General features: G+C 29.2%; 1 protein-coding gene and 1 non-coding gene across 9 annotated transcripts in view; both read left to right on the top strand.

Annotated features, from left to right (window-relative positions):
• The window catches only part of LOC121115937 (uncharacterized), a 106,833-nt gene extending 92,222 nt beyond the window's left edge, over window positions 1-14,611 (top strand). For 7 of the 8 annotated variants that reach the window (XM_040710122.2, XM_071887919.1, XM_040710125.2 and 4 more), the window contains 4 exons: window positions 1,746-2,157; window positions 9,304-9,750; window positions 10,281-10,580; window positions 13,095-14,611. In XM_040710122.2, the coding sequence (XP_040566056.1) occupies window positions 1,746-2,157; window positions 9,304-9,750; window positions 10,281-10,580; window positions 13,095-13,245 (1,310 nt within the window). In that variant the 3' untranslated portion in view covers window positions 13,246-14,611. Of the gene's footprint in view, window positions 1-1,223; window positions 1,686-1,745; window positions 2,158-9,303; window positions 9,751-10,280; window positions 10,581-13,094 lie in introns of those variants that run through there. The other variant, XM_040710129.2, reaches the window with a different exon arrangement.
• Window positions 1,554-1,693, top strand: LOC121117040 (U4 spliceosomal RNA). Its single transcript, XR_005864031.1, has one exon. It is a non-coding gene; the product is annotated as a U4 spliceosomal RNA (small nuclear RNA).
• Window positions 14,612-15,106: the final 495 nt, after the last annotated feature.

Below are 15,106 nucleotides of genomic sequence, written 5' to 3'. Positions count from 1 at the left end.
TTCCACTCTGAGTCCAATAAGGACTTGCAACTATAACTGTGCAACAAATCCTCAAGTTTACTCTCCTTCTTTTATGAGCACGCACAAATGTTCAATCAGGTATCCTATATGTATATCAATAATGATGGAGTATAAAAGGAACTTGACTTCTCAGGTATTAACTAATAATGATAGCTGCTTAGGAAAATAAAATTTACTCTTCAGACTTCCAACGTCAGAAAAAACAGGGGAGCTAAAAAATTCAACCGATTAGCATCACTGGTCATTAGTAACGGATTGTATTAAGAAGAAGGAGCTCAAGTGCTTATTAATATAATTTTCATTCCGCCATTAATTGTATCACTATACTAGTACATAATCAATCTTATTTTGAATATATATATTGGGTAACGATTAGTCATATTACTTCAATGTGTACTTCGTTGTTTTTTAAACATTCTTTATATTACATAGTTAGAGTTGGGTATTAAGTTTCCCTCATAACTTTCTTTATTATGATATCAATAGGGTTTGTTTTCTTTTTCCTCGACTTAAATGTTAAAAGAGTATAGAAAAGTCAGGACGTGAGAGTTAATACATACAATATGCATAAAATTCCTTCACATTGTTTAGATTTATGTTAAATAGTTTTCATGTTTCAAAACTCTTTGTAAATATTAGTTGAGTACACCTTCATTTTTTTTTCAAGTTAATTAGTCATAATAATATACTTCTATCAATTTTGTTTTTACATCATATCAGTTTCAGACTTTATGATGTAGGGATAAATGATTAATATTTATCTTTCTATAAGTAAATATAAGTGTATTTTTCCTACATACATCAAAGATTGACAACTGCATATCAGTTTTTTTTATTATTAAAGATTGATATATGAGATGTTTAGTGTGTCAATACAAAATTAATTATGAACAAATGTTCATAACAAATGATAAATATTTTTTTCTTTACTTAACCAATATAAACAGCCTAAAATTTTATGAACATCTTATTTTGGTGAATTATGAGCATTATCTTTTAAAAAATCTAGCTGGGTTTAAATACTCTGAAAGAATTACTGTCGATCTTTAAAATTTTTCTCCGAAAAATGTAATATTTACAAAAATTTTTGTGAATAGCTGTGGATTTTTGAATTTCTTTTCATTTATGTATATTATACAAACACAATACTTTAAACCCTAATAATTTTGCCTAGTCTTACCATTTAATTATTTTGGCAGTAAAAAAAAACACATGTGAATGGTCTTTGTCTTCTTTTTTGTTAGCTCCCCCATGTTTTATTTTAAAAGTGCTTATTTTTTCCGTTAGATAGCGTTAGTTGAGTTGTTATCAGGACATTCGCTACATTTTGTTATTTTTTCCGTATTTAACACAAGTTCTATTGCCAATTATATTATTTCTAATTTCTCCGTTTGTTAGTTATAAAAAAATATATTTTTCAAACAAGGTTGATTCTCTTTGGGACTGTTTTTTAATCGATTTTTAAGATTTGTGTCTGATGGAGATTGGATAAGTGGATATATATATATTATGGTTTCTTATATACAATCTTTAGCTTTGCGCAGTGGCGATACAGTAACCAATGATCGATTAGAGAGGTGCTGTTATTGCTAGTTGAAAACTTTTACCAATACCCCGCCATGACGACGCGAAATATCGTCGGCTACGGCAATTTCTGCTTGCTCGTAAAGAGCTAACATTACATTATTTCTTAATAATCTATCCGACAATTATCTAAATTTCAGTGGATGATATGTACAATTCTCTATTGTCTGATGAATGCCAAACCAATCCGTCCGAAGGCCCGTTTTACGAATTGGAGAAGGTGGCAGAAGTAGACAACGCTACTAAATCACTACCACTGATTGATGACAGTACGAGGAACTTCTTAGAAGCCATTGAAAATTTTCTTAGCAACAACAGTAACAAAAATCGCCTATGTCGTGATAGTGATATTATTTCATCTCCAAAGAGGATAGTAAGCAGCGAACGAAATGCAAATTTATCTTTTTTCAATGATGATGAAGAGGTCAACAGAAGATTCAACTTTCACCTTGATGATAAAAAACGGATGTCAGTGGAGCGATGTAATAAACCCATAGAGAGCATTATACCCAAAGAAGAAATTACAAATGATAGCATTCATTTCGATAAAAGGTAAGGAAAATGTTAGGATTTAATGACTTTTTTTTTTTTATCTGTAAGGATGGAGTACATAATTTATTATCAAAAGTAGGTTTCGTTATTTTTGATCGTTCTTTTGTTCCGAATGATGATTCAGCAGAAGTTATAATTACCATAAATATATTGATATCTAAAATATAATACATAGAAACTTAATCTAATTAACATTTATAACGTCTTATTTGTCCACTCCAGTTTAAAGTCCTACTTTTAGTAATTACTTTTAAGGACATAAATAAAATGAAATTCATACTTGATGAGCTATTATAATTTCAAATATACCTGATATTATATTTGATAAACTAGTTCTAAAACAGGAACTTTTGACATAGTTCACTGTGTGTTTGTTTTTTCATAGTTATATAGAATGAATTATAAGTAAACACCTAAAGGAGCGGTTATTGATTATGAAAAAATTGATCATAAATGTTTTTTTGTTTCTTTGTAGGAAATAATTTTATTAAGAAAATTTTGTCTTGGAATTGCATTATTTGGTTTTGTATGATAGATTGTTTGCATATTAAAATTTAAGCTTAAGTACCGTTCCATAAGTATTATAGCGTAGGCAATATCGTTTACGTTTCACGTTTTGTTCAATTACTCGGAGACGATTCGGATTAGACGTAATTTACATTTCAAGTATGAAATGCCTACTAAAAGGCATTGTTTTGCCAATTTTTTTAATGGGATTATGTAGAAATCTTTATTGAATTTCGACCCCCCCCGTAACCATCATTTTCTACGATTATTATTGAGAAGCAATGTAACCCTTAAGATCGAATCAGAAAGTAATTATGAGTCCTATAAATCATCAAAATTTTAGTACTAAAATAAAAACAGTTTTTAATTAAAATAGTACATGTAATTTCCATGAAGTAGTAATTAGGACTGATGAGTTATTTACTCATGGAGTCGAGTTGGAGCACAAAGAATATGTATATTTATCTATGATTTGGAGACTCAAATTTTAAAATACCTCTAGATTCAGAGCCAGGATCTCTAAGTAATACAAAAAAACCAAACAAGTTAAAGCACCTCCAAAGTTAACAAATCAAACCGATATTTTTCAACATATATTAGGATGTCAAGTGGTAAGGGGATTTTCGTTCATTTAAATTTATAAAAAACCATAAAAACTTTTGAAATGAAGTAGTTGTTTTTTTTGGTACGGGCCAAAATAAAGAAAAGCAAAATGGCTAGTTCTTAAAATTATTTTATATTTTTCGTATACTATTTGCACTATTCTATCTCTGTATTTTTCTGTGGCACAGCATTCAGATAAAAAATGATTTGCAGATTTACAAAAGGAGCAAACCCTATCTTCAGGAGTACTTCCATGAATATTCCCCATAGTAAGTGTGTTTGTTATTACCCTGTATTGAACCAATATTTTGAAAGCTCGTAAAAATTGTTGGACATAGCCCCAAAAATCTCGTAAATAAGAGACGTTTCTCTGAATGAATTCCTCTTTCTATTTATTTGTCTTACGTATTGAATTTTGACGTTATCATCAATTTGTATAAGTCGAATCGACTTGTTGGTCATTCCTCTTATAAAGTTGAACAAGGATCCCTTGGGCCAATTTGTCTTCTCAATCTTCAATCGTAGAATATTTCATATTAATTAGTTATTTGAATGAAACTTACTACATAATTATCTTGTACAAATACGATGAAGTTGATATTTTATTTTTGAACAACAAACTCATCAGTTTAAATAATTGATTGAATAATTTAGAGCATTAGAAATTATATTTCATCCTTAATACAGAATTGAAATGCACATTTACTTGCTGCAATATTATAGATACAATTATAATATTAAATGCAATAATTTTTGTATTTAAACATATATAATTAATTCAAAATACAGTTGACAGTTTATTCACTCTTCTATTTGCTCCAAGATCACTATGTCTCTTGTGTTTTCTATTTTTTTGCACATTAACCGAGAAACTATAAAATTATACGTTTTCCATGCTTTCAATCAATTTTAAAATCATCGTATAATTTTACTACGTATATAGCACTTCAAAAAAGGTGCATTGTATTTATTAGTCTTCCCCTACCTTTATGATGATGAAGAGCAAAATTTGTGCATTTTAACTAATTGGTATACGTTACATTAGAAGAAATCAATTCCTTTATTTTCGTAGTAATTTCTTTTGGTTACACATTATCGTCTTCCTACCCAAGAATAACTTTCAAATGAGCTATGATGTTATGAATTACATCAACTATCTTAACTTTATTTGAATTTACAATATGCACAAACTTTTACACTGGAAGCTCCTTATGATTAAAGTTGATAATTCTGTAGAGAAAAACGCGTGCAAGAAGAGAGAGAGAGGGGGGAGAAAGACTTATGGTATCATTGTTTAAAATACTGATGTGATTATCATCTGCCTGCTTTATTAGGATTTTTGAGGGTATAACGAAAGTATTTATTAGCAAAATGTTTAATGACGATATACTACGAATAATTGACTTACACGTTTTTTATCCGTTATAGTAGATTTGAAAACGTAACACTCCATGAAATTGTAATTCATTATGAACCATATTCTCAGAATAATAACTAATGTAACGACAAAGTAGAGTATTTCAAAATATATTTGAAGTTCCAAGTTTAAAAAGAAGGCTTAAATTAAATATAATATACATACTAAAAAATAAACCATCATACATTTATGTTAAATATACAAAATTAAACAATTAGAATCATAACTAATAATAACAATAAATTATAAATACAGAATATTTTCTTGTTCTGACATGAATTCAATTAAATATGTCATATTGCTAAACACAATCCAGACGTGGAGTTTAATCAAAAAGATCATCACCCTTTTTTCCTAATGTGGAAGTTGCTATATACAATTGTGCACATGATAGATAGATAGATAGATATCAACGGATGAAATCTAAATAATTATTAATAATAAAGTAAATGTCAAAATCATACAATTAGACAATAAATATACTAATAAACAAATTAGAATTAAATCCATCGTAAAGATTTAGTGCAAAAGCTAATTATGTAGTAATGTCCGGCGATATTACTCCTTATTAAGGGCATCAAAAAAGATTGTCATGAAGGATACGCACAATTGCTAATTATAATGCTACACCCAATGTAACTACCCCCGTTGTTGTGACCATTTAAGCAGTTGTTTATGCCTTTTATGAGTTTTCTGAACACCATTTTTTGGGGCTTATCAACCATAGCTAATCCTTAAGTGATAAAAAAGTAATATGTATTGACTATGTAATATTGGAAAACCTAATGATCATACCCAAGTCTTTAAATGAAGAAACTAATGTCAGATAAACTAGTTGCGAACCATCCAAAGCTACTACTCCCGTTGTTGTGACCATTTAAGCACTTGTTTTTGCCATTTAATGAGTTGTGTATCATAATTCTTGATAATTTTAGCTAAAATAGAATCATATTTTATGATTACATTTTTAAAAAAATGAATACTTACTGTTAGATGGTACAAAATTCAGAGTTCCATTTCGTAATTTGGTGTGGATGACTCTAAACATGCTGAAAATTATCTTAACTTCACAATTTAAAATGGTGGTATTTCTATAAATGACATCATTACCAACATCCTCCATTAATTAATGATGGTTCCTCGGGAAGGGAAGAATTTACCCGTGTATTTCTCCATAAATTTTTTGAACGTAGGATGATTAGCAATGGATAAGGGTATATTACATGTAATAAGCATCTTTGTGAGATCAGAGCTAAAGTCTGACTTGATGTATTCGTCGTTAACTTGATTTTATAGATGAATATCCATACTCCTGTTATGAGATGAGGATAATGAGTGGCGTGTAATTCTAGACAGGGGACTAAAGGCACATTTATATCGATAAATCCGACAAGCCATCTGCTTCTCATCCGGTAAGTATTTTCCAAATTCCTGGGCCTCCATTTTCAGAAATCCAGACAGAAGGCGACGTTATTTCAGGCATTTTATTCAGTTCTCTATCGACTATCACCATCTAATATTATATTAATATTGAATAATAAAGGCGGGAATGATAACGTTCTTGATAGAAGAAGATGTATATGATTTAATCAATGATGCGATAAGTATTTCTCCTCGCACGCTTTTGTATTCTTAACAAAATTATCAACCTAAGTTATGATTTAGATAAGGATAAGAAGTAAGCTCTTTTTCTAAAAACAACATAAATTGGATATCTGACACATTATTGAGTTGATTGGAGGAATGAAATGCGTCTATTTTTTCATTCAATAATTCCAATTATTTACTGTGTCAAGCTCCAGAATAGACCCAATTCGTATTTCACCTTTCGCTAGATTCAGGAGTGCGTTTCGGGTACAAAGACTGATCGAACGAATTATTTTTTAGTTTGCTTCTTTTATTAGTAAATGACATGTAGAACGGCAGGATTTCTTATCCGATCAGTCGTCTTCAAAGACCTTATTTAAAAATGTAATGAGGGCACACTTGAATTATAGTAGGTGTCTTAATCATTTCTACATATATCTTTACCCCATAGCTCCCAAAGTTTCAGAGTATTGGTTCCCCACTCTTGCGGCTTACAATACAGCATTAATCAGAGTAGGAAAAAATTCCTTATACTGCAAGGCCACGTCTAATCACTAGTCCTTGGATATTTTCATCGAATCCTCAGATTTCATTCAAGTCCATAACTAAAATATGGGGTCCATAGTATTAAGGCTTTTTTTAGTCCACAATGTACTAAGTATGGAGTCCAAGTCAAGTCTCGAGTCTTTTATTGTGATATCGTCTTCAAAATATGGACTCAACTCCAAGTCGGGTCGCAAGCCTCGAGTCCAAGTTCACATCTCTGACAATAATTGGCCATTGTTTCTTAAATTATATACTTATTGTTATACTATTGATTATTATAATTACAATTAATAAATACATAATTGAAAACTCATCCTACAAGAGGTGACAAGTCCGATACATCACTAATACTGACGTCATTAAGTTAAATGAAAAATTACATTTGTATGGTTGTTAAAAGATTGAATTTTGGTTGTATGGTTGCTATTTATTGTAATAGGACGTAAAATAATGAGGGTCGATGGTTCGGGGAAGGGGTGAAATGCTAGGGGATAAAAGGACGGTGGTAGTCATTTAGGGAGTAGGAACTACTAGAACCGTTAATACAAGCTGTCTGTAACATGATTTTAAGTAGCGAAAATGAATAAATGATATAAAAGGAGAACCTTTTACATTTATAGTATTATTAGTGGAGGGAAAATATTGTGATTATATTTAAATTCATATACCTATATTTATTTTATTATGTATTTTTAAATCAATTTGCAAGAATTCTTTTTTTTAGAGGGAGGTGTGTACACCCCCACGGCCTATTTAATAATAAACAAAGAAGAAAAAGAAAAAAGAAGACCACACGCATCAACCATTTCTCCTTTCCTAATCGGTATATTTATATTCTTCTACACGGATCCCTTCTTTATTTAAAGAATGGACAATGAATGATATATTGAAGGAGAAATTGAACAAATCTGCCATTTTTTCACCCTCTATGTTTTTTCAAATAAGTTGTATCTTACAAATATAAATAAAAAATTTAGTTTGAAATTACTTTCCTAGAAAAAAAAAGGAGAACAAACTTGTTAAAAACGATGACAAAAAAAGGACATCAAACATCAAGTTATAAAAATTGAAAAAACGATATTAAAATTAAGAAAAAATGATTGAACTCATCAAAAACAAGAAAAGGACTATCTCGATCTAAAAAAATTGAACTTTTTTAAAATAACGAATATTCTTATACAAAACTATCAATTATCTTGCTGAGAGTGAAGGATGAAATTTAATTAGACCTCCCTCAAACTTCTAAGTTGAGATGTTATCCTCTGGGATTTTAATCGTAAAAACAGTTTAGCAAGCAGCTGTAGCAATGACAATCCCTCTGAATTCCTCCATTTATATAGGTTTCATCTGTGTCAATTTGCAACTTAAAATTGCAAAATCTATTGTTAATGTATTTTCTGGAGCTTTAAATTTTTTACTTGATAATCCAAGAAGTAGAATTGCTGCTTTTTTTGGAACTATTCAAATTGAGCATAATATACTCCCAGTATTTTCAGAGCCTGACAATTGCTAAAAGTATGAATCATAGTGTTCAATAGTCTTTTTAAGGAGAATTGAAATAAATACATCACAAGAATATTATAAATCGTGCTGTTAATATTATATAATTGTATGTTAATAAGGTTTACCCCATCAAGCAGTGGGTCATAATTGCCAAATCTTACATGTATTTCCATCAGGACAGGTCCAGGTTTAGAGATCCATGCAGGTCAGGAGTTTCCGTTGGTAGTTTTAAGTTGGTGAGTTCTTTGAGTCGGGACGAGTTTTCTCCAGTTCATTCAGGAATAATTGAAATGAAATTTTTAAAGGTCACTAACCAGTGAACTCATTGTCTAGAAACATAGGATGCTCCAAGGTGGATATGTAGGATATTAGGTTTAAAATGTTCATCCATTTTAATATGATTGTTAAATAAATTGAAATAAAAATCATTTACTCTTTCTTACTTTCATTTCAATTTATTTAACAAGAATATATTACAACTCTTTTTATTAAAACAAGAACACGAATAAATGACAATAACCACATCATTCATAATATAAGTCAATACATCTATGGGTCATTCCACAAGCAAATGGATTTGTCTCAAATTTAGTATCCTTGATAGTGGCCCTACTCATAAATAAAATATGTGATATGTAAATCAATCCAAACCTGGAGTTCTGAGGTCTGAAAGATGGAAAAATATGCATTTTGATTAGTAATATGTTGGGGAAAATATGCATTTTGATTAGTAATATGTTGGGGAAAATATGCATTTTGATTAGTAATATGTTGTAAACCAAAGGAATGCTAGGCAAGTATAATAAATCACTAAAAAATTATCAAGTAGTTATGAAAAAGAGAGTTAATTATAACTTAAATTTGATACTGAATAATTAGTGTACATATATTTTATAAATTGTACTTTGATTGTTTAATATTATGTGTTAAAAGTTATATAGTTTAATGCTATATGTTACATGTGTTTATTTTTTTTTTTATAGTTCAAAAGAATCATTCAGAATAACTAATATTTCGGAATTTGTTGATCGGGCAAATGGTCGAAATATCATTATTCTTGTAGCTGATAATCGGAGTCAACCCCATGATCCTGGGAAGTTGCGTTCCTTCTCTGGAATTCCAGAATCTTTTCAAATATCTTCCTCAAGTAATGATTTGTTAAAAGGCAATGATTCTTCTTCATCATCGAGTGCAACAACTACTACGACGACGACATCCACTAATATTAATGATCATAATGATAACTCTTCATCAACTGCCGATGCAAATAATTGTACCTCCCATAACAACAACAGTAATGCCGTAGATGAATCAATTATAGCGAATTTAACAACGGGTACCAATGTTCAAATTTCAAATCAAGTTGAAGAACCATCATTAAGTCTATCTCAATGTCCAGATGAAACTGCTCAAGAAAATTTTAATGAATTGTAAGTATTTATATTGTTCACATAGAAATTAGTGTTGTTTTTTAGAGTAGAATAGTTAAAATGAAAAGGGGAATTAAACTATAATAATTATACATTGAATATCTTAAGGAATTATATTGATTTTTCAGTTGATCTATAAATTTCATGTCGTCAGAATTTATAATGAATAAATCAAGTTATTTCAATTCTGTCGAACAATCGTTTCACGATTGCTGTAATTATTTTCTTATCTTACACCTCACAACTAGTCCTTATTTAGGAAGGAAGACTAGAGTCTAGTTCAGCCTCGGTCCGATGCAGTTCAATCCTAAAACTTTATCAAGTTCGGTCCTTGATGGCGTCACTCTACTTTATTTCTTCTTTTATTTTTTCTTCAAATTTATGTATAAAGTAAATTAATTAGAAAAACTCTAGTTATGAATCGGCGGCATGTCCTCATGCCCAAATTGTTTTTCGACGTGATCTACCATAAATACATTATAAACAATATAATAACTTAACATAATTTAAAGATGTTTTTTTTTCTTCAGAATAACATTTCCACGAATGGGGACATCAATGGCTCTTACCTCTTCATCCTCATCTTCGTCATCCTGTTCATCATCTCCTAAATCTTTCCATTTCAATAAATCTCCACAAATAATGCTTGGTCCCGGAGGCCCGAACCTGGACTCTCATCGCCATCACCACCTCATACTCTCTCCTTCGCAGCTTAAAAGCCCTCCTTCGCCCCCTCTTCCTCTTTTACTACCCAAAAGGGGTAAAAGAACGCTTCAAGAGCGACGAAAAATTAAGAAATGGCAGAATATTGAGGCTGCTAGGAGATATAGGTAAGATATTTTCCGTTTAATATGGTTAATTATAGTAAAAGTTGGATATTTCGAACCTAATACATTATAGTAGTAAAATAATTTTACTTATCAGGAATTATATTGTTAACAGTTGATTTTATATAATGAGTAGAGACGGGATTTGTGTAAGAGTTCGAGGAAAAACGGGGGCAAGAGATATGATGTTACTGAATTAAGACCCTTATATATATCAGCTGCCTGATGAATGATTTTGGTGGAAGAAAATGAATTGCTGTTATTAAGAGGAGAGCTTTCTACATTTAAACTAGTGCAGTAAAAATATTATAATTATACTTATATTCAAATATTTATATTTGATTATGCATTTTTAAATCACTTTATACCAAAAATAGGCGAGAATTCTTCTGTTAAGGCTGGTTTATTGTACATGTACACCTCTAAGAGTATATATAGGTATAAATTATACTTTAGTGAGAGCAAATCTTCTCCCGATATAATTTATAAATGTATACATACACTTGCAAGTTTACATGGAGGATAGATGTGTAACCCGCCTTTAGATGGAAATGTTAACAATATTATCAAATAATGAACAAAAAAGAAGAAAGAGTAACGCATCAGCACGATTTCTTTTTTTAGTCGTTTTACTTAGTTTTTTTCTTTACACAGATCCCTTCTTTAGTTATGACAATCATAGCTTACAGTAAATTGTTTTGTTGTGAACTTCACTTGTTAAAAATGTTCTTAGTATTTTTATTTTACTTATAAATTCCTAATCTGTTGAAAAAAAATAACTAGAGCAAGATTTAGTTGCTATATGTATTTTCTAGATAAAGTTGTTAAAAAGTTACTATAAAACTTTGTAAACACTTAAAAGAAAATTGAAAAAGTTATTATTTGTTTTTGTTTTTTATTATTTTTAAACATATTGTAAAAACAAATCATCATTTATATAAGGTTTTCTTGAGTAAAACTTTGCCTTTGATCAGGTTGAAGCTAAAAGTAACATTTGAATCGGGGGAAAATTTTAAATTACAATTATCAATAGAGCAAATATTTGAAGTAGGCATATCATCTTTATGGACTATGAGAACAATCAAATGACCTCATTTGAGTCCAATTACTTTTCCAATGTCTTAAGTTCTATAAAATTGTAAACGTAGTAAGTGGCATGAACCCTATATTGTATGGATTAGAGTATTATTCATGAAACAGTGACAATTCTCTTGGGGGGATTTCAAATAAATCTTTGTTTCAGCAATTAGTCGATTAAAAAGTAAAAAAGCTTCTTTATTTTTTCCGCATACATTGCGTAAAGAAATAAAAACAACAAAAAGAGTCAAAAGTTGTTATTTTGATGCTAAAAAAGACAAAATTTTCATATAGGTTAAAAATGGACCGAAGTTGCAAATTCTAACTAAATCTTGGCTCTAGTGGTAATTCATCCAATAATGACCCCTATAAAGATCTACATTTTTGTCTTCATGAGCATTGAAAGTTTAAAATTCATATTTGAATTGTGCTTGATATTGAGTTTCAGTATGTATTCCCAATTATATTTGCGTTTGGGCTCACTAAATTTAAAGTTTTGGGACCGATGTCCATTGTAGGTGAGAATAAAACCAAATAATCAAGATTTTTTTAAAGGATAACCTATCAAAAATTTCAGTAGTATTAATTACTCATAATTTTGAGCATGTTCGTATGGCCGACTAATTTTTGTTCTTAACATATCAGCAAAGTTATTCATCCGGCAGGATTTTTAGACAAACCGAAAATATTCTTCTGATAATATTTTGTTGTATATGAATAGAACACATAAATGTTATATTTTATTGATGATGGGTGTGGATATGCCTTATATTTTATGAGATTTTTTTAGTATGTGGACAATAAATAATTAATCATATACGGTTTTAAAAAAACCCATAAAATCATGATAGTTAAATATAAATACACATATCTTAAATTACGTTAATCAACAGACTAATTAAGGGGGAGAAAGGAAACGAAATATTCATAAATGACTGCTTCTGTGGCAGCCTTGATTTACAAAGCTATTTTATGACTTAATCTTTGTTTTTTTATTGAAATCTTATTTTCTTATTTTTTGTTTTTAGGGAGGGGGGAGTTACTGGTAAATATTGGCTATTTTGACCGATAAGTTATTATTTATTCTCATAATACTGATATAACAATCAAGAAATACTTTTAGTCTATAACGTAGAACTAAAAAAAACCTTGGGTTTTACATAGATAAAAATGACAACCAAATAATTTTCCCTCGCTATCTGTAACCAATTGTTAATAATTAAAAAACCTGATAAGAGTCAATGACTTTTTCTGTAAATCGTCCAATTGATGTATAAAATCAGTTTTTGAAAGTTGTAGGAAAATAAAAAGTTTTATTTTATTTTATGTTTCCTATCTTAACAAAATTGATAAATCTCCTCAAGTTTGAATTATCTAACCTCTACTCCTTTTTTTATTCATAAACCTCCTCTTATTGCTATATTTTCAATAATCCTATAGGGATCGCAAAAAACTCGAGATGGAGACATCTGTCACTCAAGTCAAAATTTTAGAGGCTGCGAATAAGCAACTTTATGATAAAATGGATCTATTGCAAAACAAAGTATCCAATTTGAAGAAAATACTATCTCGACTAGGACTACTTACGTGACGAATCCCTCGGAAGACTAAGAATGATATTAAAAGCATTAGCAAAAAGGAAATGTAGTCTCTTCTTACTGATGGTTCATGATTTTTTTCGCATTCAAATAGACAATATTTTCATAAATGTAGCGTATCGTTATATTTGAAAAACTTTTAAGATTTTTAGTGGAAATACCGAGTATTTTTTTAAATTAAATCATTATATTTATTATATATATAATAATAATAATAATATATATACATAACTAAATTTATATTTTCTCCTATTTAGTTATATATTTATATAATCAAATGCGTGTTTATTTATAATTTGATCGTGTGTGTCTATAGATGTTCTTTCAAACTTGCATAACCCTATTTTTCAAGGTATTTAGTAGTAATGAAAGGTCCGTAATGTATTCAAATAAAATGAATTAAAAATTTGCGAATGTATACAAAATATTTTTTTTTTAAAGAAAGACTGTTATTTCCAAAATGTTGATGGAAAAAAAGTTATAAATTTAAGCTTGTGTGTTACGATTTTCCACTTAATTTTCTGTGGAAAAAGTATTGTGATAGTAATGAAAAAAAAAGTTTAAAAAAAAACTATATATAAATACAATGAAAATTTCTACATGCATACAATATATTGGTGCTGGCGCCCTCCTAGCAAAGTAAATTTAAAATTGTATTATTTATGTATATTCAATGATTAATATGTACAATGTATATATAGGTATATATATACATATGTGAGGAACAAACATGAAAGTAGTTATAATTCCCCTTCAAAATTGAGTGGCCTACGGATCTTCTTTTATTTTAATTGGATACATTCTTCGAAATACAAGTTCTGGTCTCCAGATGATAATGAATAATTATTTATCATGAAAATATCCCAGGAGAGGAAAACTTTTTAGGGAAGACGGCTTCAATTTGCTTAAATGTAAATAACTAATTCAATATTAGTTTGGAACTAGGATTTTTTTTTAAATTTAAAAACTTGTTACGTTTGACGACGTTTCTTTGAATTATGTTTTTTAAATAGTTTTTTTTATAAAAATACCTTTTTTTGATTATCAGTTTTCTTTATTTGCATGGGCGTCCGCAAGGGGTGGGTAGAGGAGCAGTAGAATTTTTGCTTTTTACTAAAATATTTTTTTGTCATTTGGTCAAATTTTGTACTACAACAAAAATTTTATAATTTTGTGAATAGATACGGATTTTTGAACTTTTTTTCCAAAAAATTAAATTTTCTGTTGTGTGAATTTTTCATTTTTTTTTCTCTAAAAATTTAAAAAAAAAGGTTAATTTTTTCAAAATAATATTTACTTTTTGTGAATAAAAATGGATGTTTGAAATTTTTAGAAAAAAAAATAAACATTTGAAAAGTTTTTTTTAATTTTTTTTCCAAAAAATACATTTTTTGTGAATAGCTGTGGATTAAAAAAAAAAAAAATCTTTTGAAATAGTCCAAAGACCAAGGCACTCCCAGTACTCCCCCTTCCCCGCCCACCAAAAAAAAAACATATATGTGGAAGGTCATCAAAGGAAGGATTACCCTATTATTCATGAAATGTGTAATCTCTTTTTTCTTCCTTGGTCAAAAAAAGAGTGTGACTCCATTAATTTTCCTTTTATCAAATTAGCTAATAAGTAATTATAGGTATTTATATATTATATGTAAGAGCTTCTTTTTCAAAATTTTATTTGATCTAACAAGGCCCTAATTTTGTATTTCAATATTTCTCTTGTATATTTTATTCCTTCATTAAGTAAAAAGAGAGGAAAATTTAAATGAGTGTTGTGTCGGTCCTTGTTTAGAACTGCGGTCCACTCTCGTCCAATTTGTCTGTCCTTAAAGACTGTAGAATCGATCCCTCGTGACG

This window comes from Lepeophtheirus salmonis, chromosome 4 (assembly GCF_016086655.4).
Source record: "Lepeophtheirus salmonis chromosome 4, UVic_Lsal_1.4, whole genome shotgun sequence".
Taxonomy (NCBI): domain Eukaryota; kingdom Metazoa; phylum Arthropoda; class Copepoda; order Siphonostomatoida; family Caligidae; genus Lepeophtheirus; species Lepeophtheirus salmonis.
The sequence above is the reverse complement of the archived record's forward strand: the minus strand, read 5'-3'. Positions and strand labels throughout refer to the sequence as shown.